Source organism: Parambassis ranga, chromosome 22 (assembly GCF_900634625.1).
Source record: "Parambassis ranga chromosome 22, fParRan2.1, whole genome shotgun sequence".
NCBI lineage: Eukaryota > Metazoa > Chordata > Actinopteri > Ambassidae > Parambassis > Parambassis ranga.
Genome location: NC_041042.1, coordinates 16764601 through 16788564, shown reverse-complemented (window position 1 = coordinate 16788564; position 23964 = coordinate 16764601). Strand labels below are relative to the sequence as shown.

The 23964-nt window shown below is 40.4% G+C and overlaps 1 protein-coding gene and 1 long non-coding RNA gene across 2 annotated transcripts; both read left to right on the top strand.

Moving 5' to 3' along the window:
* The first annotated feature begins 594 nt into the window (after positions 1–594).
* Positions 595–4039, top strand: LOC114427801 (uncharacterized). Its single transcript, XM_028396017.1, has 8 exons — positions 595–650; positions 1243–1432; positions 1583–1741; positions 1963–2050; positions 2140–2295; positions 2844–3015; positions 3168–3247; positions 3408–4039. The coding sequence occupies exons 2-8, from the start codon at positions 1290–1292 to the stop codon at positions 3702–3704; spliced, it is 1095 nt and encodes a 364-aa protein (XP_028251818.1). The 5' UTR covers positions 595–650; positions 1243–1289; the 3' UTR covers positions 3705–4039.
* Positions 4040–7077: 3038 nt separating this feature from the next.
* Positions 7078–8084, top strand: LOC114427802 (uncharacterized). Its single transcript, XR_003669480.1, has 3 exons — positions 7078–7229; positions 7649–7939; positions 8053–8084. It is a non-coding gene; the product is annotated as an uncharacterized LOC114427802 (long non-coding RNA).
* The last annotated feature ends 15880 nt before the right edge of the window (positions 8085–23964 follow it).

The following is a 23964-nucleotide window of genomic DNA, read 5'->3' as shown; positions in this document are numbered from 1 at the left end:
TAATTTCTTATTAGTTAGTTTGAGTTTATTGATGGAAGCTAAATATATTTTCAAATCTGTTACTTTAAAGTTATGCCAAGAGGGTACTTTGTTATTCCATTTAATTTTGTGTATATAATATTTTGCAAGGATTATAATTATTTGCTAATGCTAATTGTTAGGTAGCTAATGTTAGCTAAAAATTGCTGACATCATTGCCTGGCTAGTTGACATACGTAGGGACGATCCATAAATGGAGGTTCTTGAGCAGAGCTCTTTAGTGCGCCAGTTTTGGTCGCATATGCCAGTGAATATGTTTTTTTCGCGATTGTCAGATTAAAACAGAATCTGTTTTAACGCGGAATATTGCGGAATTTGGCATAATTTGCAATGCTGTTTTCGTGTGGAAGAGGAACCCTTGTTTGGGTGCACGATGGGAAGCAAATCCGGGTGACACAGCAAGCCCCTTCCACAGACTGAGCCCCTCCCGCTTCATAACAATGTAAGCAGTGAAGTGTCTGTCGGCTCTGCCTTCGTCGAGGAAAAAAGCAAAACTTCGCGCTAACCCCTCCATACACCGCCTAGTACAATGATAATAGCTCTGATAGGTGGAACACTTGAAGAGAGAGTAGCTCACACTGTTCTCGTCGCTTGCATCGTTGCGTGTTTGTGTATGTATGTTGGAGGGTAAATTATTGGAGGAGTGAGAGCCCTTACGGTTCATACAAGATCTTTAAACAACGCGCACGTTTTTGGGCCATGACAGCAAAGCTGCTGCGCGCTGTGTTGATCTCAATCACGATCAAGGCGCGCTGCCTCCTTACTTTACCTTCCGTGAATGACTGTCTGCTAACATAAGTCCATCCGTTAATGTCGAGGTCATTCACATTAGAATACAGTATCAAAACTTTGCTTGCTAGTTTTACGAGTTAAAATACTTGGTAAAAAACGGGGGACGTTATTTTTGATTGTCTTTTATCATCATCCTAATGGGTCAGAGCATCGTGGACTGTCGGTATAATGTGTGTGAGGCTAAACTGTCTACCTCTACTGATAGACTTAATAAAAAGAACAGCAGGTAAAGGTTACATTTAGTAAGGGAGACACAGCTGATAAAGCTGAGGGGACAGAGGCAAAGAGAGGGTGAGGAAGATGAGAGAAAGAGAAGCCATTGTACACTGTATTGTATAAAACACCTAAAATGTTTACGTTTTTATGCTTTGAAAAATAACTGTCTCTCCCTCCCTCCTCTGTTGTTTTCAGACAATGAAGTGGATGGAGAAACAATAGAGTGTGGCTTGACAGACAACATGATAGCATTCCTTTTTTCTGGATCATTTAAAAAACAGGCCAAATTCAACAAATTTGTTAAGGAACTGAAGGATGACGTTGTCACACTAACTTTACAACCAGTACCTGAAGAGCTTTATGTACAACCTTTGGCTGAAGAGAGGTAAGTTTTGTATAAATAAATAATACTTGACTGACACTTGATTGGCTCCATATCAAATTTATACAAGATTGTTGGTAGATTAAATATACCATATTCCACTACTAATGTGTTGGTAACATAAGTTCCTCTCCCTTTCCCATCCTATGTCAGAAATCAGGCAAATAGGAGACTTCCTGCTGTTTTCGTGATTCCTCCTTTTCCTAGAGACATTCAGACCAGACTAGATAACAAGGAAGCATGTCAGAAGTCATCCAGAGATCGACATAAGATAATTCGCGTTCTCCATGAAGCAATGTTAGAATACACAATGTGAGTCATAAATGTCCACAATTTAGAAGTAGCCCATATATTTGTTATAGTGTCACTGTCAGTGCTATAAGTATATACTTCAAACTGTTGAGTTCTAGAGGCAGATTTGCTCCTAACAGGAAGATCAAGGCACATCCATGATGAAAGACACTTGTGACTTTTAAACAGTAGTTATATGGCAAAGTATTCATAACACTATTCTTTTTTTTTTTTAATCACAGGTATCCTACTAATGCGGAATATGTGCAAGTAGTTAAAGCACTTATTATGAAGTACCCTTTTCTCATAGATATGGAGGGAAATGGCTATGTAAGTTACAATGTTTTAATTCAGTAATGCTTGCATGTTAATCTAATTACATTTAATTGAGTTATCATTCTTTTACTTTTTCATATTAGGATACCTGGCATCAATCCCTCAAACGCAAATTCAAAGCAGAGCGTGCACCTTTGATTCACAACGACGAGGTGAAAAGAAGTAAGGAAAAATTTGGGAACAGAGGGTCAAGAGGGTCCACGGAAACTGCAGGAACCTGTCCCAGACCTGTGTCAGAGGTGGGTGGATTCATGTAGCTAAGTTATTGTGCACAAATGGAAATTCGTTTATATTATTTGTCAACAACAGGTTTCTTATGCTGACTTACATTGTGGGGTCCATGGACATCTATGCCAGTGAATTTTAAAGGACAATGAATTGGTGTTTTTGTTTGTTGTGTTTTTTTTTATTCCAGCAGGTGCCTGCTGTAATTGGTGAGGATGCAACCTCTATTGAGAGGCATGTGCATGATCTACATATGCAGTATGAAAGATACAACCAGACAACTCTGTGGTCAAAGACCGGATGCAGCGTACTTTTGTATGGCGTCGAAAAGAGATCACGGATGGCATGAAAGTTGAGGATGTACTGAGGAAATACCCTTTTTTGGGAACACCTTCAGGCGTAAGTGATACAAAATCATATCACTTGGAATGCTAAAAACTAATGTAACTATGAAATACAGTTAAAATGCAATAGTTTTTAGTTTTTACTGGCCTTGTGCATGAATGTTTAGATTACTTGGTTAAATGAGCAATGAATTTCCCCTTACTATTAACTCTTTCAGCTGTGGGAAGAGGTTGACAGAATCCATCCATCTGCTGTGAACCTGTGCCATCGCTTGAAAGAGGGCTTTACCTGCATAGTACCAAAAGTGATCAAGCTGGTGGAAGGAAAATCCACATTGGCCAAAATTTACTCTGAACTTAGGGAGGAACTGCTGGCAGAACAACTACCAGGTATTCTCCTGTTATTTTCTTTTTGTTATGTTCTTTTGTGCCTACGAGTAATTAATGTTTTTTTTTTAACTCACTTATTTATTAAAAATATTAATGTTAATTTACTAAGATCTACTAAACTGACTTTAAAGGCATTTCATTGTCTCTTACAGAAGTTGACTTTCGTGCAGCGCTAGTCATGCTTCCTCTCATCTTTAAAGAAAAGGTGGACCACTTCATTTCAGTAGGACAGGTAATATTGCCCTTCTGTTTTAAAGCAGGTTTACAAAGTGCTTTTCTAATCGCTATGCTTTCATATTTTTGGATAAATTATGAAGAAGGTTTAAAACTTTGATCATGAAGCTGTATCTGTTTAATTAATCTGTTTCACCACTGTTTGACATTTTTTGCAGCGTGTTAGTTGGAGTCCCTATCCAACTGTACAACTGGGAGACAGTGACTGGAAAATGGCCTTTGCCAGGAAGGTTCCCATTTCAGTCAGGGTGGATGGTGTGGATCTGTGCCAAGGAACAGGAGTTGAAGAGGGGGTAATTGCAGCCTTCTGTGCCTACTTTGTTTTCAACCTGGCTTACCCACCCTACTTGAAGAAGACGCTGACCTTTCTCCAACGCACTATACTGAACATTACTGAGGTGGGTGACAAGGCCCTTCCAGTCACCATTACCAGAACAATCAATCTACTCTTCTAAATATGCCTCGACCATATAGATGTCCCAAGTGTAGAAGAACCACCTTCACCTTAATGAAACTGATTCAACATGTTGGTCTTATCCATGCACATGAATCCAACTTTAATATCAATTGTGGACTAAATGGCTGTAAGACATCTTTTAAATTGTATGAGTCTTACAGGCGTCATGTGTACCGTAAGCACAGAGAACATGTGCTACCTCAGAGCAACAGCAATGACACTGACCTAAACAATGGAAATAACACTGACCTAAACAATGGAAATGACACTGACCTATGTGAGGAGGATAACTTGGACAATGATTTGCAGCCTCAGGCAGATGTACCACCTACCATGGATGCACTATTTAGAAACTTTAAAAGAAAATCTTTGCAGCTTCATTCTAAAATGTAGAGAAAAAAATAACATTCCACAGGCTGTCCAGCAGGAAATTTAAATGATATAAATTTTCTATTTAGTTATTTTAAGGAAAATTACAATGCTTTTATTACATACCATCTTCAAGAAAATGGGTTCAGTATTTTGGAGTATCCTGAACTAAGAGATGTGATGCAATCAAATGACTTTTTTGAAAAAGCATCAGCAGCTGTCAAATCACCATACACGTTGAAAGAACATTGTAAGTCTAAGCTAAATTTGGTTGAACCTGTGCATCACATTTTGAGGTCAGAAAGTGGACACAAAATAGGTACATATTCTTACGTGCCCATCACAAAGGTTTTGGCACACTACTGTTCACGTGAGGACATCTTTGATGAAATTCAGGCCAACAGGCATATGGAAAGAGACACTGAATACTTGAGCAACTTCTGTGATGGTAGTTACTTCATGGAACATCCCGTCTTCAAAGATAATCCAAATGCATTACGTCTTCATTTTTATGAAGATGAATTTGAAGTGACCAATCCTTTAGGCTCAAAGCGTACCAAGCATAAGCTATGTGCTTTCTACTATACTATAGGCAACCTTGATAACAAACATCAATCAAAGCTTAAGCATATTCATCTTGCTCTTTTAGTTCGTCAAACATTTGTGAAACGTTGTGGTTTACAACTATTTTAAAACCCATGTTAGACGACCTTAAAAAACTTGAAAGAGATGGCATCACTATCACAGTTAATGGGATTGAGCAGACTTTATATGCTGCAATAGCAACATTTTCAGCCGATAACCTTTCGGCCCACATGTTAGGTGGGTTTACTATGTCGTTTAACTCACACAGAGTTTGTCATTTTTGCATGGCAACTTACACAAATATCAAAGAAAAATTCAATGAGAGTGACTTTGTCTTGAGAAGCCCAGAGGCACACGAGTATCATCTGAAAATCGTGTACCGAAAACCCTGAGCATAAAGTGACATATGGAGCAACTGGTCCTTCTCCTTTGAGTGAGTTAAGCTATTTGATGTGACAAAGTCATTTCCACCTGATATAATGCATGACTTGTTAGAAGGAGTCATCCCACTTGTACTGAAACTAGTTGTGTGCCAAGCACACAAAGACAAACACATAACTATACAAGAAATCAACGAAGAACTGCAACATCTCAAAATTGGTCAAAATGACCAAAAAACAAACCAGTACAACTGTCAGAGAGACTAATGCAGGGCTTAGGAATTTCAGGGTCTGCTGCTCAGAAATGGTGTCTTTTTAGGCTGTTGCCTCTTTTAATAGCACACCGCGTTCCACCTGGTTGCAGTTATTGGAATGTATTCCTGCTCTGTTGTGACATAGTTGATATAGTAACTGCCCCTAAAATCAAAAGAGAACATTTATCAGTTTTGAACTTGCTTGTTTGTGAATTTTTAACAAAACTTAAGGATGTTTTTGGCAATGTCATCGCTCCAAAATGCCACTACATGACACATTACGCAAGACTTATAGCCATGTACGGCCCCCTAAGAAGGGTATGGTGCATGCGCTTTGAGGCAAAGCACCAATATTTCAAGACTGTTGCGAGTAGCTGCAGAAATTTTATTAATGTAGCAAAAACCTTAAGTGACAGGCACCAGATGCGACAATGCTGGGAGTTTTCTCAAACCAACGTTCTTGATGAATTTGAGATTGTGATAGGGACAAGTACACATACCCTACTTTCATCGCTCCCACTTGGGCTACAGAGATGTCTTGTCGATATACAAGGAAGTGAGGATGCATTTAAAAACATGCAGCGTGTTTCAGGGGTCTTTGTTGACAGTGTAAAATATGCATGTAAAGATGTTTTCATTGTTGATTACTTGCATGCAGAGGATATTCCTCTTTTTTTCATGATCAAATATATTTAAATGTTAACACACTGTGGTTTCTGTGTGGAAAGCTTCTTATCCCAACTGTTTATGATTCCACACCTGCATGCATACAGAGTCAGTGTTGATCTGGAACACTCTCAGAAAGGATGTGTTAAAAAATAACACAAAAAATGTGTTGTCACATGTTTAACACTTTTTGTGTTGATTTCAACACAAAAAGTGTTAAGAAGCCTAAAATTATTAACACACTTACTATAATGGGCAGTTTAACACAGTCTGTGTTATTTTACATGACGGATTTTAAATTGATTTGACCTTTAGTTACAGTTAATCTAGAAGACCCTGTGCTTCAGCCCAGTAAACCCGTGCAGTAGCAGGTTTAGGCGGGAAGGGGGCGTCCTTTTTTAATCATTTGGCCTATGCGCCACAGAGAAGATGGAGGGTGCCTCGCTTGGTCTGCACCACTACCAATCGGTAAGTATTCATTAATATATTAACTTAATATATCATCCAACTGTAATGTGTCAGGGTAAATTTGGAATGTAAATAATCCACCAACTAAATCGCATTTTAAGGGAATTCATGATACAGTTTACGTTTTGTTCAGCAGGACTGCTTTCAAGCTAGCTAGCACAAGACAGACTTCTGTTGTGGTGTTATACCATATTAACGAAATTACACAACATAAATTCGACTTGAACTTTATATAGTCGCTCGTTTGAACACGGCATGAAACCCGGTGGATATTAACGATTAATCCCGACACCGCGGTGGGGATAGCTAACATTAATTGGGACTGGTGGTGGTGTGTGTTTTTAACGGCGCTTCGTTTTTGAATTGGGTCTGGTTATCTCCCTTCTGTTAGCGCGAGCTCTCTCCGCCGCGGTGTTGGGGAGAGCGGTGGTGTGTGGGGGAGGGGGGAGTCGACCATGTCGTATAAGACATGAGAGCGTATGTCTTACAAAGTCGCTCATATCTCAGGAATGGTAATGGCTAGAGGCGTTCTGTTTTTTTCCTCGAAAAGAGGACACTTCAGGCTTGTGCGTTGTAAATGGGCTGTTCTATGGGCAGGTCAGTGTCCAATCAAAACTATCGAGCGATATCACAAGGAGCTCAAATATCCAATTGTAGAGCCTTTGTGCTCTGACATAGTGTATCAAAGATGTCTTCTGAAGACGAGGAGTAGCTCCCCTGACTAGCTGGATCGTCGACACGTCTGAAAAGCGGCTCTGAATGCAATAATGGGGCATAGCGGACCGTTATCTTAGTCGGAATGTGCGTTGTTTTGTATACCCCTATTATACACTCTTATTTCTTACTGGAAACGTTTATTTGGCTTATTAGCGTTACTGTGTTTTGTTACGCTAACCCGGAAGTTACGTCGAAGACGTTCCGGGTGAACAGGAGAGTTATTACTCTCAGACGCTCACAGTAAACAGCGCTCTTTTGCCACACAAATATTTCAGTGACAAAACATTTAGACATTTTAGACACTTCTGAAAATTGATTTATATAGTGACAATAAGAAATCAAGTAATAATATTGTGTAAATAAGTAATTTGATATACTTATTTGTGTTTCTGACATTTATTTTATAGAAAAAAGTGTCCCAGTTGCATCATCATTCTTTTTATGTCTGTATGCTGTGTTGATAGTTCAGATTATCTTATTGTAACTATGTCTTCCTCTTCCAGAACACACAGGATAACCTGCAACCCAGCAAAGTCCTTGTAACCACTTTTAAAGATAAGACAGAAGTTGCTAAAAACATTTTCCATGTTAACAGTGCCAAGGATCTCATTGATCAAAGCCTAGCCCAGCAAACTGGCTGTGTGCTTGACAGGTTGTTAAAGTATAATACTGATTTCATGGAATACATTGATGTTGACATGAATGAGGAGGAATTGAAGGATTTGGATAGATATCACATCTTTCTATCAACACAAGGGACCCAAGTTGAATGTGTGGAGGCAAATCAAAATCAGGTACACTTTGTTACTCTATTTCCAAAAATGGCACAAAACCAACCTGAACCTGTGCACATTCTTTATAAACTCGGCCCCTCTAGGTCAGTTAATAACATCATCTTCTCTTTAAGGCTCAACCACACACTGAAGGTGCAGGCGGTCATGGGAGGTACGTGTCATTATGATAATGAGGTTTACAGTCACACATCTTCACAATTAGCATTGACATTTATTTCTTTTAAAGACTGAACCTAGTGCTAGTGAAGCTTGTCAGAGTGGTCCACTGGAGGTATTTACAATATCTATTGGTTACAGATGTTGTTTATTATATATGGAAGAGGGTGTGTATAATGCAATATGTGTGTTGTAATCTGCTTTCACAGAAATGCCAAGGAGAAAATGATGGCGTGCACAGATTTGATGCAGCCAATCTGGTGGTGCTAATTAATAACAAAGCCCCAAGTGTACTTGCCGAATATGAAAAATCTGGAACGCTCTCTCTGGCATCCAGAAAACTCCTTGTGAGAACAGGTGTCAGCGATCTGGTTGAGCGACGGGGATTGTGAGTTGATTGATCATTCATCTAGACCATCATTTTTTATAGTACATGTGCTCCAAAATGAAACATAATAAAGGATTATCTTATCTTATCTTCATAACATAATACTAAAATTTGATGTAATCTTTATTACACTATTGCATTTTAAATTTTTTCTGGGCTCAAAATCTTCTATTTTGCTTTCAGTTACCCCTCCAATGCTGACAAACTGATGTTGGCTAAAAGCATAACAACAATCTTCCCATCATTAAAGATCAAGATACAAGAGGCGAATGAAGGATTTGTAAGTGTGAACAAATGTCATTCAGTTGATTACAATTTTGCATAGCAATATTTAGTTAAGCTACTGTACGACTTGTTATAAATCTATTGTTAAAGATAAGTTAAGGTTAGGTATCTCAGTTTTGAGGTATAGAGATTATTATTATAGAGCTATTAGTATTAATTTTATTGTGTTTTCCTCATCTTATTTTTTTCTTCCTTGATATTTGATATTCAGTTGCACTGAAAATCAAGTGAGTTAAAATGAAATGCACTTTGAGATATTAATGTTTGTGAATGTATGTTTTTGCACATTTTAAGATTAAGATTAACTTTATTAATTGCCGTGGAGAAATTAAGTTGAACAAACAAATTTAGTAGTGTTCAACATCAATAAATTAGTCAATTGATATAATAGGTACAGAAAACATTGTCTGAAATGAGCTCATAATAAAAGCAATAGCATGATACTCACATAAAAATGGTGAAAATGCCGTTTATAAAAACTATTTCCTTGCTTAAATGTGTTCCAGGAGCACTTTTATGATCCAGTGTCCCACTGTGGATTCATTGAGTTGAAACTGAGGAACTGCGGAGAAACCTTCATGAAGATCAGAGACGCTATCAGCAAACGCGGAAAGTCCAGTGAGGCTTCTGAGTAGCTATAACATTACAAGCAATTTCAGAAGGGGAAGAAGAGTTCCGCCAAGGATTGATAACAGCTACCAAAAGGATCAGAACCATCTCCTGAGAACCTCACATCTATCAAAATGGGCATGCAGACAGACCACTCACTCCAAAACATCATTTTATGACTCACTATGGCGCATGATGATAAAGTTTGCCCACTTTTAAAGTTATGGTGTATGAGATTTGAGAGTAAGCAATGGTCCCCTGAAAAGGCATTGCTCATGTTGTGTGTAATTTCATAAATATTTCTAAGACTTTGGCTTACAAGAATCAGTTCAAAGGGTATAATTGGAAATTAGTGATCCACTGATGAAAAAAATGACTGTACCAAGCGCTTTCCAGTGATGGTTGGATCTTTGGAAAAAAGTAATCTGTTAATTGAAATCTGAACAACATGGGTATGATATTGGCACTTGCAACAAAATGTCATGTGGCTCACTCTATCTGTTGGCCATGGTCCAGACATATAAATGGGTTTGTGTTCTTGCTTAAACGGTGATGCAAGAGAGGGAGCGTCTGTTTGGAGAGATTTTACATATGGTTCCCAATTGTGAAAGGAAGAGGTGCTAATTTTTCTCAAAATTTTAACTGTTAAATATTTTGATGACCATCTATTTTCATATGTGGTGGAGCGGACTGATGAGTATGAAATGATAAATGTAAACGATAAGCAGACATCAGACCCCTAGACTTGCTGTCATCTTTCGTGGAAATGCACTATATATTAATCCAGATACAAATTGATTGTCTAATTTGCATTACTTTAACTGCTTTACCTGTGACACACCTGAGCCATTTACTTACTTGCAAATTTGGGGAGAGGATAGTTAATGGTACTGCCTGTTATGTGGGTCAGGCAGTTTATGATGGTGTAACCTGATGTCCCTGCAGTGATCATTTACAGGTCATCCATTGTTTAATGTTGATGTATGTTAATGTTTGCCATGAAATTATATTTCATGTTTTTTTGCAGTGACAGAATTATTTTGAATAAAGGTCACTTGAATTCAATGCAAATTTGAGTGTTCTATGGGTTTTGAGCATATAAATTCTGTATTAGAAAGTAAAACGAATTTTGTATAAATAGCACATCTTTGTGTTATTTTTAACACATCTTTGTGTTGACATATTTAACTCACAATGTGTGTTAGATGTGCTTACACACTGATTATGTTAAAAGCACAAAATGTGTTGTCCTTAACTAGACACGCTGATGTGTTAATTTTTAACACATGATATGTTATTTTTAACACATCTGTTTTGAGAGTGAATGGAGTGTAATCAAACCAGGACAAGAAATGGACTTTCAGTCCCTTGACATGTACCATATTGAAGACAAGTTATATGCCACCCCGAGACATGTTTGAAGAAGAGATTTATAAATGTGAAAATCTGATTGTTTAATATGTTTTAATAACTTTTTCAAATCAATAAACTGGATAAAAATGTTTGGACCATTTTGTGTGTTTTAGTACAAATTTGCCATCATAAGGTACAAATTGTTTGTCACTGGGGCAGTACCCATTAGAGAACAAATTTGTACCCTTTTCAGGGGTACATATTAGTCCCTAGTCCATTTAAGTCCATTTTTGTACCCCAGGGTGCATAAATGTCTCTATGAGGTACAAACGGGAAAGGTACAGAAATGTTCCCGGGTTAAGGGGTACAATACGTGTACCTTTGAGGGTACTGCCCAGTGACAAGCCATTGGACCCTTAAAGGTACAAATTTAACACATTATTTCTGAGAGTGTACGCTATCATAACTAATTAGTGGTCTTTGGTTCTTGTTGATGTGTAGAGTTATTGTGTATATAATGTAAAGTGTGTCTGTATATAATGCTTTCGAAAATTATATGTTTTAGTGTTATTCGCCATTAAATAATAAAATATAATAATACATACTTTAATAGTTCCTGTACTTCATCCTCTCCGCTGCACATATGTGTTCATTTAATGATAAATTTTTTAACTTTACCAGTGTGTAAGAAGCAGTTCTCCTTCTCGTCCGTCGTTCATTTGTCATGCGATAGGCTGCTCAGGCTGCACAGATCAGAGCTGTGGATTCCTTCTCGTTCTCGTTCTTCGTTCATCTGTCACGTGACGGGCTCCACACACGCTGTGTGGGAAGCAGCACACTCTCGTTCATGGCTGTTTTAGAAATGAGAGAAAAGAGGTTATTATTTCTCATCACATATAAATGTCATGTATGTATATTTGTCACCTGCCAATCTACGCTGCGGAGGTGTGGGATATCTGTGCGGAACATTTAGATGTCTCTACGGAGGACACACGGGGGGAACTCAGGAGACACACGGAAGGCACAGGTGGACGAGTGGACCTTTTCCCTGGCTGGATTCACCGCGATCTAAGTGGAATCTACGGACAATGTAGATTTACCAAAGACAGTGGATTACCCCAGGACTAAAAAGGATTTACCCGAACGACTGGAGTTTGGTGAGATCGCGTTTTATTCTTTTTTTTAATGGAGCGACGTCTCACCGAGGAACTGCTGATCTTGTCCTCACGGAGGGACACGGGTTCATTTGGACCGTTCTCTCGAACTCTGAACTATAAATATTCTGTATATATTATTTGGGAACTGATCGGGTTGCACTAAACTCTGGGGGTACAGGGGAGAAGCTTTGTGGAAAAAGACCGGTTGTGTCGCGCTGCTTGTGTGCGGAGCTGATCACCTGAGCTCTGCCTGCAACACAGCGTGAACTCTAAACAATCGATCTCTGGCTCCTCTGTGTTTTTGTAAATATTGTTGGGATTTTGGTGTGGTGTGTGTGGCCTAGCCTGGCGGTTTTTATTAACAGATAAACCAGCAGCAGCAAAATAAGACCCGCCCGTGAGAATAGTGCGTTGTGCCGTTTTCCTGATTTAAAAAAAAAACAGGTGCTTTATTGTGGTGTGTATTTGCTCTCTTATGTTTTCACATGCTTTGAATTGCTTGTGGTAGTTGTGTATTATACTTTGTCAGCTGAAGCAAACCATGTTGTCTTCAGTATTTAGTGTTTGAGAACCGCGGCCAAGGCTTCTTCAGTTCTGTTTATTCACGCAAGACTTCCAGTTACCATAGCAACACACAACGCTTCACACCTAATGCACGTCGCCGCTTGACCTATATCAATGCGCGGCACTATACTACAGAGGAACATGCGCCATCGGCTATAAAAATGAACTAAATGACTCACAATAAGATTCGTTCACATTAGGGTTTGAGAGTAACTGAATCGAGTCAGTAACGAGTCGAACCTCCCAACACTACCATCCGCACTGTGTGAAGGAGCGCTCCTCCCTGCTGCTGTCAGACTTTACGATCAGGCCTGCTCACAGTAGACCATAACTTTTTCTGCTCTTCTGTGTGTAGGTTTAAAGGTGACTCAAGTACATTCATGGCAATTGATGCTTAGGTTAGACAGACTCTCTCCTCTGATCTCCTCCATACAGATAGGTCAGTCCTATGTACCCTTATGCTATGAACAGGTCTGCTCTACATCTGTGTTTTAATTTGACGTTTTTTTTTTACCTCATTTTATACAGGAGCCACACCTGTGAGAAATGTGAAAATATTTGAATAATATTGTAATATAGGAATTGATTGGACTGTTTGATTTTAGCATTACTACAAGCTAGAGACAAAGCGAGGTCTGTCAGTACCAGTATGGGAGGATGATGTATGACATATAAACAAGATGAGGCAAAATAAGGGAGAGCAGTATTAGTATTATCTAAGTGAGCTGAAAACAACAGTAATGACAGAACTATATCCAAATGATTGTGTGCAGTATTAGCTGCTAGTAGTAGTGCGGTGACTTGTCGCCACCTTGTGGACTCTTTTATCCTCAAACTCAAGGCCTGCGGGCCAAATCTGGCCCGCTGTAACGTTCTATCTGGCCCACACCAAGATGTCCAAAACATATATGATCCAGCCCAAATGTTTTTTATAAATATAAGAATTTATTTTTTATATATAAATTTAAACTACCCACAATATTCTGCTGAATAACACTACAGTAATATTAACAAAAATTATTTATTTTGTGTCGTGCAGCTCAGAGATTTGTACGGCTGTGAACAAAGGTGTTAAAAAAACAAAAAGTGGATGGTGACCACAGGTTCAAAGACACAGCAGGATATTTTGGGGAATTGAACCTGCCTGAAGTGCAAAGAAAACGGCGTCCAAAGGGAAAATAATGTCAAGCGTGATTACTTGACTAAACACGGAGTACTGAAGGATCAGAGAAGAAGAACGAGGCACACAGCTACAGGAGGCAGCTTTGTGCCTCAGTTTTGTGGTGAGTGCAACTTCATCACGTTACTATTTGCCATTTATTTAAGGGGAGGGAGAGTTGTGCGCCGTGGTGTCAACTAGTCCTGGTACTGAGATACATTGACCAACGCCACAACATTCAAGAGAGTTTTTTTGAATTTTGAAAAAGTTGATCGCCCAGGCCTATGATGGGGCTTCAGTATGAGGGGTGCCACTGGAGGAGTGCAGCGTAAGGTACAGGACATCTATTCAAACGCTCACTACGTTCACTCTTATGCCCACCAGTTAAACCTGGTAAGGCAACAAGCAAACTCGCATCCCTTAGATCACTTAGGTCACTTTTTCTGACATGGGATTTGCTTCTTTTTTTCACAAGATCGAGCAAGAGAACCGCAGTGCTTGATGAGGTGGTGGTGCATCGACTTCCAAGTGCATCATCAACACGTTGGAATTTCAACAGCCTGTTAACACAGTGTACGAGCACAAGGATGATCTAGTGAAGTGTTTTCAGACCATACGGAATGGAGAAGCATTTGATGGCCCTACGAAGAGAGATGCCGCTATGTGAGAATGCTGGAAGATGAAGCTTTTTGTTTTTTCCTAGTATTGTGTCACAAGATCATGCCACACATAGACATGCTGTATAACCAGCTGCAGAAGAGAAATATTCAATTCAATTAAATTCAGTTTTATTTATATAGCCATTTTACAATCAGAAATTGTCTCAAAGTGCTTCACAGTAACTCAGAGCGTGAGACCCAGAGCCTGAACCCTCTTAAAAGCAAAAAACTCCCTTTAAGAGGAAGAAACCTTGAGCAGGACCCGTCTATTTAAGGAGGAACCAGTCCTGCTGCTAGTCGGCCGGGTAGAGGAGGAGAAGAAGAGGGAGACAGGACAGAGAGGATGAAGGAGAGAGAGAGAAGGAAAGAGGGAGACAGGACAGAGAGGATGAAGGAGAGAGAGAGGAGCAAACATGATACAAACATGATACAGTACAGAGCAAACATGACAGCAAGATGAAACGGTGATTATTATAATGGATATCTATATAATCGTCAGTCTACAAGTAGTAATAGTAATTTGATAGGAATCAAAGCAAAGATGAGCAGAGGCTGATGAAGTCAATGAGCACAGGAGAGATCAGGGGCCGGACTGCAGGTCAGTATGCAGGTCTTGAGACCTGCAAACAAAGAGAGAGAGCGAGAGTCAGGCACAAAACTACGAGGAAGAGAGTAAACACATAGTATGAGACGATATTACCAGTATGAGCCAAACTAAGGAGAGTAGAGGAGAGGTCAGAGGGTGCTCAGTGGATCATGTTTGTGCCCCCCGACAACGTAGGCCTAGAGCAGCATAGCTGTGCTAAAAGTTAAGATTTTATCAGCCCTAACACCTGTTATACCTGTGGCTGAGGCAACTATAACTACACCTATCAGCCCTACACACAAAGTCTAAGGCTAACTGTACGCCTTACTAAACAGAAAAGTTTTACGTCTAGTCTTAAAGGTGGAGGCAGTGTCCGCCTCTCAGACCCAGATTGGTAACTGGTTCCATAGTAGTGGTGCCTGGTAGCTAAAAGCTGGTCCTCCCATTCTACTTTTGAATCCTAGGAACTACAAGTAAACCTGCACTCAGAGATCTAAGTGTGTTAACGGTCAAACTGGTTGGATGTGGTGGAAAGGCAACAGGAACAGTTCTTAAGGCATGACATGATTTACAAGAAGTATACAGTGGAGAGATGCTATATACAACATCCAGCTTTACTGAGCTTTGAAAGGACACCAAAGAATGAAGAATCTTTTTGTTTCTTCTCAATTAAGACTTGTTTTGTGGTCAACATTTGATTTCATCTCACACGCACATGCAAGATTCTGGTCTAATAATCATGGGTGCAATGGTACTGTTTCTCTGGTACCTGCTGGAAAAATGTAACTCATCAATAATCATGTTCAGTTTACTGGTTTATGCTTTGTATATATATTGTTTTAGTGATATGCTGAGAGCCAAACAAATTAAACACATTAAAATGACAATCTGTGTATATGCGCACCGGGCCCATGTGTGCAGACAGCAGCAGTGAATTATAAAAACACCACCATGTAGAGACAGAAACCACATGTCATCGTGCAAATAAGGTAAATAAGGTAAATAAGGTAAGTTGGAGGGGTTGGCTGCTCCCTAATTTCAAGGATGGGGAAACACTGCTTTGTGTGTGTGTCATGTCGTGGTTGTGTTGCAATATGGTGAAAAAGGCAGAGCAGCAGTCTAGCAGTTAAAAATAACTGGCTATTGAAAATAAAAATAAATGTATTGATAGGGAGAGATGGCACAAGCAAACTTGGCAAGAGAAACTGCATGAGGATGGATACTTATATAGTGGCACTGACGTCAGGACAAAGGTTGTGGTTGATTTGTTGTGTGTTATAAATAATTGTCCAAATGCTTGCATATGGGGCCAATCTGCTGCAGCTCCTTCAGACTTAATAGCCAGTGAATCTGCGATTTTCTGTGTTTTTTTTTTTCACCTCCCGTCCTGAGCTGGAGCCCTCCAGCTTTCTGTAACTTAATGGGGTTTTATTTCTCGAAAGATACAGGCTGGGGTGTTAACCCAACCTTTCCCCCATGCACATGAAATGATGCATTAGTCTGGGTCAGTGAGCACAGCTCTGACAGATAAATTAAAAAGCCTGATCGTGGATTGAAGGTGAACACTACCTGCAAGCTCACACCATTGCTTTAATTGCCTTTAATATCACCCCAGGTATATAAGTTCTAGTATTTGTAAACTTAGGCAGAAAAATCTAAATACATACTAAACACATACTTTAAATTTAAACTGTAGGTGTACAAGAATATTTTAATAACTTAATAATAATTTTATTGTTTTACCCATGTTTCCTGCTGTGCCCTGTTGATGGCACATGTCAGTATTTACACAATGATTTAATGCCATGCTGTGCTGTACAAGCCAATTACATGTTATTTGTAATTTGAAGGACTCTTGTGTTTTGATGGTTGTCATGGTTTTAGGAGAAAATTCTAGAATATCATCGGTTGTCATGACATCCTTAAAGTTATGATGTCATGCGTAACAACCGTTGTGTGTTTAAAACACAGAAAATGTCAGGGTACTTACTCACAAACTTCATCGGAGAGGGGAGCTTTGGGACCGTGTTGAATGGTTACAGGCTTCCCAGTCTGACAAATGTGGCAGTAAAATGTATTAGGAAAGAATATCGATCGATGGCCATGAGGGAGATAAACGTTTTGAAGAAACTCAGATGTTTGGATCCGGACAAGTGCAATTTGGTAAAGTGTTATGGCTATTTCAAGCAAGGCAGCTACACTTATATTGCAATGGAAAAGTTAAATACAGATATACACAACTACATGGAAAACCACACATACCTACCTGTGGATGAGATTCGAGTAATCCTGCACCAGACCCTGGTGGCTTTGAATGCACTCAAGAGCATTGGTCTCGTACATTTGGATATCAAACCAGACAACATAATGCTTAGTCATGAAAAGCCGTTAAAGGTGAAACTGATTGATTTTGGTTTAGCCTCTGATGTGTCAGAAATAGAGCAAGGTTTCCACATACAACCTACTGGTTACAGAGCGCCAGAGGTAACCTTGGGCCTCCCAGTGACCACGGCTGTGGATATGTGGTCTCTCGGATGTGTGGCGGCTTTCATGTATATAAACTCCCATCTGTTTCCTATCCAGGATCCATTTGAGGAATTAAGCATCATTATAAAGATGCAAGGTCAGCCAGCTAAACATGTGCTGGATAAAGGGATGTACACTAAAATTTTTCTGGAAGAAAAAACATGGAAAGCAGCACACATGGCAACTGAAAACCAGGGATGAATACATGACCACAAACAGTATGCACAGCGAAGACTATGGTGGTATTTCTGAAGACTTTCGTTGTGTGGATGATCTGCTCAAGATGCGCCAAGACCCAGAAACAGTCAAGAAGTGGAAAGACAATAGGGCATTTTTAAGCCTTCTTAAAAGGATGTTACACACAGATCCTGCAAAGAGAATCACGCCCATAGAAGCTCTGGGGCACCAGTTTTTGACCATGAGACACTTTCCTAACAAGAGTCCCACAGACCCAAGTGAACTTCCAGATGTTGAAGAACCCACACCTTCAACTTCCTGCAGCTTTGTTGGTCAAAACAACATTGGCACTAATACAAACAACACAAACAACAGTACACCCAAAGGGAAACTCGAGAAGTCCACTCTGAAGAGGATGACGTGGAATATACCTGACAAGTCTAGACCTGGAGATAAACCTGACAAGGCTAGACCTGGAGATAAACCCAACAAGCCTCTTTGTGGTGATAAAACTGACAAGTCCTGTCTAGAAGATAAACCGAACAAGTACAGTCAAGAAATCCACAGTCAACAACACAAGTCAGGCAGTGACAGAGAAAATACAGGTTTTAGCACAAAAAAACCCAGAAGACACTGCTGACGAGGATTAGAAATTTCTTTTTCAGGATATTGAGGCCTGAAGATGAACTCAACAAGTCTTGCACAGAAGATAAAACGAACAGGTCTAGTACTGGACATCAACCCAGAATGTCTCAGTGATGTTCGTTCTCTCGCACACATGGCAGGCAGCCGCATAAGCTCAGTTGGCAGGACAGGAAACAGATATGATTCGTTCACGAGTCGCCCCCGGATCTTCGTTCTTTTGTCACATGACGACCAAGCCACTCAGGCTGTGTGGCATCTGACCAGCAGCAAATGATCAGCAAACGAACGGATCGTTCGTGGATCGTTCACAGATCATTCATAGATTGCTCATTTGCTGAAGCTCAGCTGCGGGGCTGTGTACTGAGAAACAAACAAGGAAATGAATCTGATATCTGACGCTCCTTCATTTGTGACAACCGCTATCATAACTAATTAGTGGTCTTTGGTTCTTGTTGATGTGTAGAGTTATTGTGTATATAATGTAAAGTGTGTCTGTATATAAATGCTTTCGAAAATTATATGTTTTAGTGTTATTCGCCATTAAATAATAAAATATAATAATACATACTTTAATAGTTCCTGTACTTCATCCTCTCCGCTGCACATATGTGTTCATTTAATGATAAATATTTTTTAACTTTACCAGTGTGTAAGAAGCAGTTCTCCTTCTCGTCCGTCGTTCATTTGTCATGCGATAGGCTGCTCAGGCTGCACAGATCAGAGCTGTGGATTCCTTCTCGTTCTCGTTCTTCGTTCATCTGTCACGTGACGGGCTCCACACACGCTGTGTGGGAAGCAGCACACTCTCGTTCATGGCTGTTTTAGAAATGAGAGAAAAGAGGTTATTATTTCTCATCACATATAAATGTCATGTATGTATATTTGTCACATGCCAATCTACGCTGCGGAGGTGTGGGATATCTGTGCGGAACATTTAGATGTCTCTACGGAGGACACACGGGGGGAACTCAGGAGACACACGGAAGGCACAGGTGGACGAGTGGACCTTTTCCCTGGCTGGATTTACCGCGATCTAAGTGGAATCTACGGACAATGTAGATTTACCAAAGACAGTGGATTACCCCAGGACTAAAAAGGATTTACCCGAACGACTGGAGTTTGGTGAGATCGCGTTTTATTCTTTTTTTTAATGGAGCGACGTCTCACCGAGGAACTGCTGATCTTGTCCTCACGGAGGGACACGGGTTCATTTGGACCGTTCTCTCGAACTCTGAACTATAAATATTCTGTATATATTATTTGGGAACTGATCGGGTTGCACTAAACTCTGGGGGTACAGGGGAGAAGCTTTGTGGAAAAAGACCGGTTGTGTCGCGCTGCTTGTGTGCGGAGCTGATCACCTGAGCTCTGCCTGCAACACAGCGTGAACTCTAAACAATCGATCTCTGGCTCCTCTGTGTTTTTGTAAATATTGTTGGGATTTTTGTGGTGTGTGTGGCCTAGCCTGGCGGTTTTTATTAACAGATAAACCAGCAGCAGCAAAATAAGACCCGCCCGTGAGAATAGTGCGTTGTGCCGTTTTCCTGATTTAAAAAAAAAACAGGTGCTTTATTGTGGTGTGTATTTGCTCTCTTATGTTTTCACATGCTTTGAATTGCTTGTGGTAGTTGTGTATTATACTTTGTCAGCTGAAGCAAACCATGTTGTCTTCAGTATTTAGTGTTTGAGAACCGCGGCCAAGGCTTCTTCAGTTCTGTTTATTCACGCAAGACTTCCAGTTACCATAGCAACACACAACGCTTCACACCTAATGCACGTCGCCGCTTGACCTATATCAATGCGCGGCACTATACTACAGAGGAACATGCGCCATCGGCTATAAAATGAACTAAATGACTCACAATAAGATTCGTTCACATTAGGGTTTGAGAGTAACTGAATCGAGTCAGTAACGAGTCGAACCTCCCAACACTACCATCCGCACTGTGTGAAGGAGCGCTCCTGCTGCTGTCAGACTTTACGATCAGGCCTGCTCACAGTAGACCATAACTTTTTCTGCTCTTCTGTGTGTAGGTTTAAAGGTGACTCAAGTACATTCATGGCAATTGATGCTTAGGTTAGACAGACTCTCTCCTCTGATCTCCTCCATACAGATAGGTCAGTCCTATGTACCCTTATGCTATGAACAGGTCTGCTCTACATCTGTGTTTTTAATTTGACGTTTTTTTGTTTACGTCATTTTATACAGGCCACACCTGTGAGAAATGTGAAAATATTTGAATAATATTGTAATATAGGAATTGATTGGACTGTTTGATTTTAGCATTACTACAAGCTAGAGACAAAGCGAGGTCTGTCAGTACCAGTATGGGAGGATGATGTATGACATAAAAACAAGATGAGGCAAAATAAGGGAGAGCAGTATTAGTATTATCTAAGTGAGCTGAAAAACAACAGTAATGACAGAACTATATCCAAATGATTGTGTGCAGTATTAGCTGCTAGTAGTAGTGCGGTGACTTGTCGCCACCTTGTGGACTCTTTTATCCTCAAACTCAAGGCCTGCGGGCCAAATCTGGCCCGCTGTAACGTTCTATCTGGCCCACACCAAGATGTCCAAAACATATATGATCCAGCCCAAATGTTTTTTATAAATATAAGAATTTATTTTTATATATAAATTTAAACTACCCACAATATTCTGCTGAATAACACTACAGTAATATTAACAAAAAATTATTATTTTGTGTCGTGCAGCTCAGAGATTTGTACGGCTGTGAACAAAGGTGTTAAAAAAACAAAAAGTGAATGGTGACCACAGGTTCAAAGACACAGCAGGATATTTTGGGGAATTGAACCTGCCTGAAGTGCAAAGAAAACGGCGTCCAAAGGGAAAATAATGTCAAGCGTGATTACTTGACTAAACACGGAGTACTGAAGGATCAGAGAAGAAGAACGAGGCACACAGCTACAGGAGGCAGCTTTGTGCCTCAGTTTTGTGGTGAGTGCAACTTCATCACGTTACTATTTGCCATTTATTTAAGGGAGGGAGAGTTGTGCGCCGTGGTGTCAACTAGTCCTGGTACTGAGATACATTGACCAACGCCACAACATTCAAGAGAGTTTTTTTGAATTTTGAAAAAGTTGATCGCCCAGGCCTATGATGGGGCTTCAGTATGAGGGGCCACTGGAGGAGTGCAGCGTAAGGTACAGGACATCTATTCAAACGCTCACTACGTTCACTCTTATGCCCACCAGTTAAACCTGGTAAGGCAACAAGCAACCTCGCATCCCTTAGATCACTTAGGTCACTTTTTTTCTGACATGGGAGGATTTGCTTCTTTTTTTCACAAGATCGAGCAAGAGAACCGCAGTGCTTGATGAGGTGGTGGTGCATCGACTTCCAAGTGCATCATCAACACGTTGGAATTTCAACAGCCTGTTAACACAGTGTACGAGCACAAGGATGATCTAGTGAAGTGTTTTCAGACCATACGGAATGGAGAAGCATTTGATGGCCCTACGAAGAGAGATGCCGCTATGTGAGAATGCTGGAAGATGAAGCTTTTTGTTTTTTTAGTATTGTGTCACAAGATCATGCCACACATAGACATGCTGTATAACCAGCTGCAGAAGAGAAATATTCAATTCAATTAAATTCAGTTTTATTTATATAGCCATTTTACAATCAGAAATTGTCTCAAAGTGCTTCACAGTAACTCAGAGCGTGAGACCCAGAGCCTGAACCCTCTTAAAAGCAAAAAACTCCCTTTAAAGGAAGAAACCTTGAGCAGGACCCGTCTATTTAAGGAGGAACCAGTCCTGCTGCTAGTCGGCCGGGTAGAGGAGGAGAAAGAGGGAGACAGGACAGAGAGGATGAAGGAGAGAGAGAGAGGAAAAGAGGGAGACAGAACAGAGAGGATGAAGGAGAGAGAGAGGAGCAAACATGCAGAAAACATGATACAGTACAGAGCAAACATGACAGCAAGATGAAACGGTGATTATATTATAATGGATATCTATATATATCGTCAGTCTACAAGTAGTAATAGTAATTTGATAGGAATCAAAGCAAAGATGAGCAGCAGAGGCTGATGAAGTCAATGAGCACAGGAGAGATCAGGGGCCGGACTGCAGGTCAGTATGCAGGTCTTGAGACCTGCAAACAAAGAGAGAGAGCGAGAGTCAGGCACAAAACTACGAGGAAGAGAGTAAACACATAGTATGAGACGATATTACCAGTATGAGCCAAACTAAGGAGAGTAGAGGAGAGGTCAGAGGGTGCTCAGTGGATCATGTTTGTGCCCCCCGACAACGTAGGCCTAGAGCAGCATAGCTGTGCTAAAAGTTAAGATTTTATCAGCCCTAACACCTGTTATACCTGTGGCTGAGGCAACTATAACTACACCTATCAGCCCTACACACAAAGTCTAAGGCTAACTGTACGCCTTACTAAACAGAAAAGTTTTACGTCTAGTCTTAAAGGTGGAGGCAGTGTCCGCCTCTCAGACCCAGATTGGTAACTGGTTCCATAGTAGTGGTGCCTGGTAGCTAAAAGCTGGTCCTCCCATTCTACTTTTATGAATCCTAGGAACTACAAGTAAACCTGCACTCAGAGATCTAAGTGTCCTATTAGGAACATATGGTACAATCAGGTTCTGCAGATACAATGGAACAAGTCCACGAAGAGCCTTGTAGGTTAGAAGAAGGATCTTGAAGTGTATTCTTGAGTCCACTGGGAGCCAGTGAAGAGACGCTAGAACAGGAGAGATATGATCCCTTTGGCTGCTTCCTGTCAGAACTCTAGCCGCTGTGTTCTGGATCAGCTGCAGACTGTTGATGGTGTAATGTGGACATCCAGACAATAAAGAGTTGCAGTAGTCCAGGCTTGAAGTGACAAAAGCATGGATGAGCTTTTAGCATCACTCTGAGAGAGGATGCTCCTGATTTTAGCAATATTATGCAGGTGAAAGAAAGCGGTCTTGGAGACCTGTTTAATATGAGACATGTCTTGGTCAAAGATAACTCCGTGGTTTCTCACAGTCATACTGGAGGCCAAAGTAATTCCATCCAGAGGTCCAAAAACAATGACCTCAGTCTTGTCCGAGTTTAATAGTAAAAAGTTGGAGGTCATCCAGTCCTTCATGTCCTTTAGACAAGCCTGTAGTCTGACTAGCGGCTTCATTTTTTTCAGGTTCATGGATAAATACAGCTGGGTATCATCAGCATAACAATGAAAGTTTATGCCGTGCTTCTGGGTGATGTTCCCTAGAGGGAGCATGTAGGGTGAACAAGATCGGTCCAAGCACAGAACCCTGTGGAACACCCTGATTAACCCTTGTACCTGAGGAGGAAACATCATTAACATGAACAAAGTGAAATCTGTCAGATAAATATGATTTAAAAGCGCAGTGCTGTTCCTGTAATCCTGCCCTAATCTCATGTTCTAATCTGTGTAGCAGGATGCGATGATCTACTGTTTTGAAGGCAGCACTGAGATCCAGTAGAATGAGTACAGAGACGAGTCCATGGTCTGATGCCATGAGGAGGTCATTAGTGACTTTAAGCAGTGCTGTTTCTGTGCTGTGATGGGCTCTGAATCCAGACTGGAAAGCATCGAGCAGACTGTTCCTATGCAGGTGGTCATTTAGCTGACTTACAACAGCTCTTTTAAGTATTTTAGAAATAAAGGTGAGGTGAAGACGTCCGGTCCAGTGAAGGTTTTTAAGTATCAGAATGATCACAGCAGTTTTAAAAGCCTGCATATCATGTTTCCAGAGACAGGTTGATTTGTCCTAAT

Excerpts from the sequence above, each read along its gene's own strand:
- LOC114427801 (XM_028396017.1), top strand. The coding sequence starts at position 1,290 with ATGATAGCATTCCTTTTTTCTGGATCATTTAAAAAACAGGCCAAATTC. Across the intron at positions 2,051-2,139 it reads ATATGGAGGGAAATGGCTAT|GATACCTGGCATCAATCCCT; the intron begins GTAAGTTACAAT and ends TTTTCATATTAG. Across the intron at positions 2,296-2,843 it reads GTCCCAGACCTGTGTCAGAG|CTGTGGGAAGAGGTTGACAG; the intron begins GTGGGTGGATTC and ends TAACTCTTTCAG.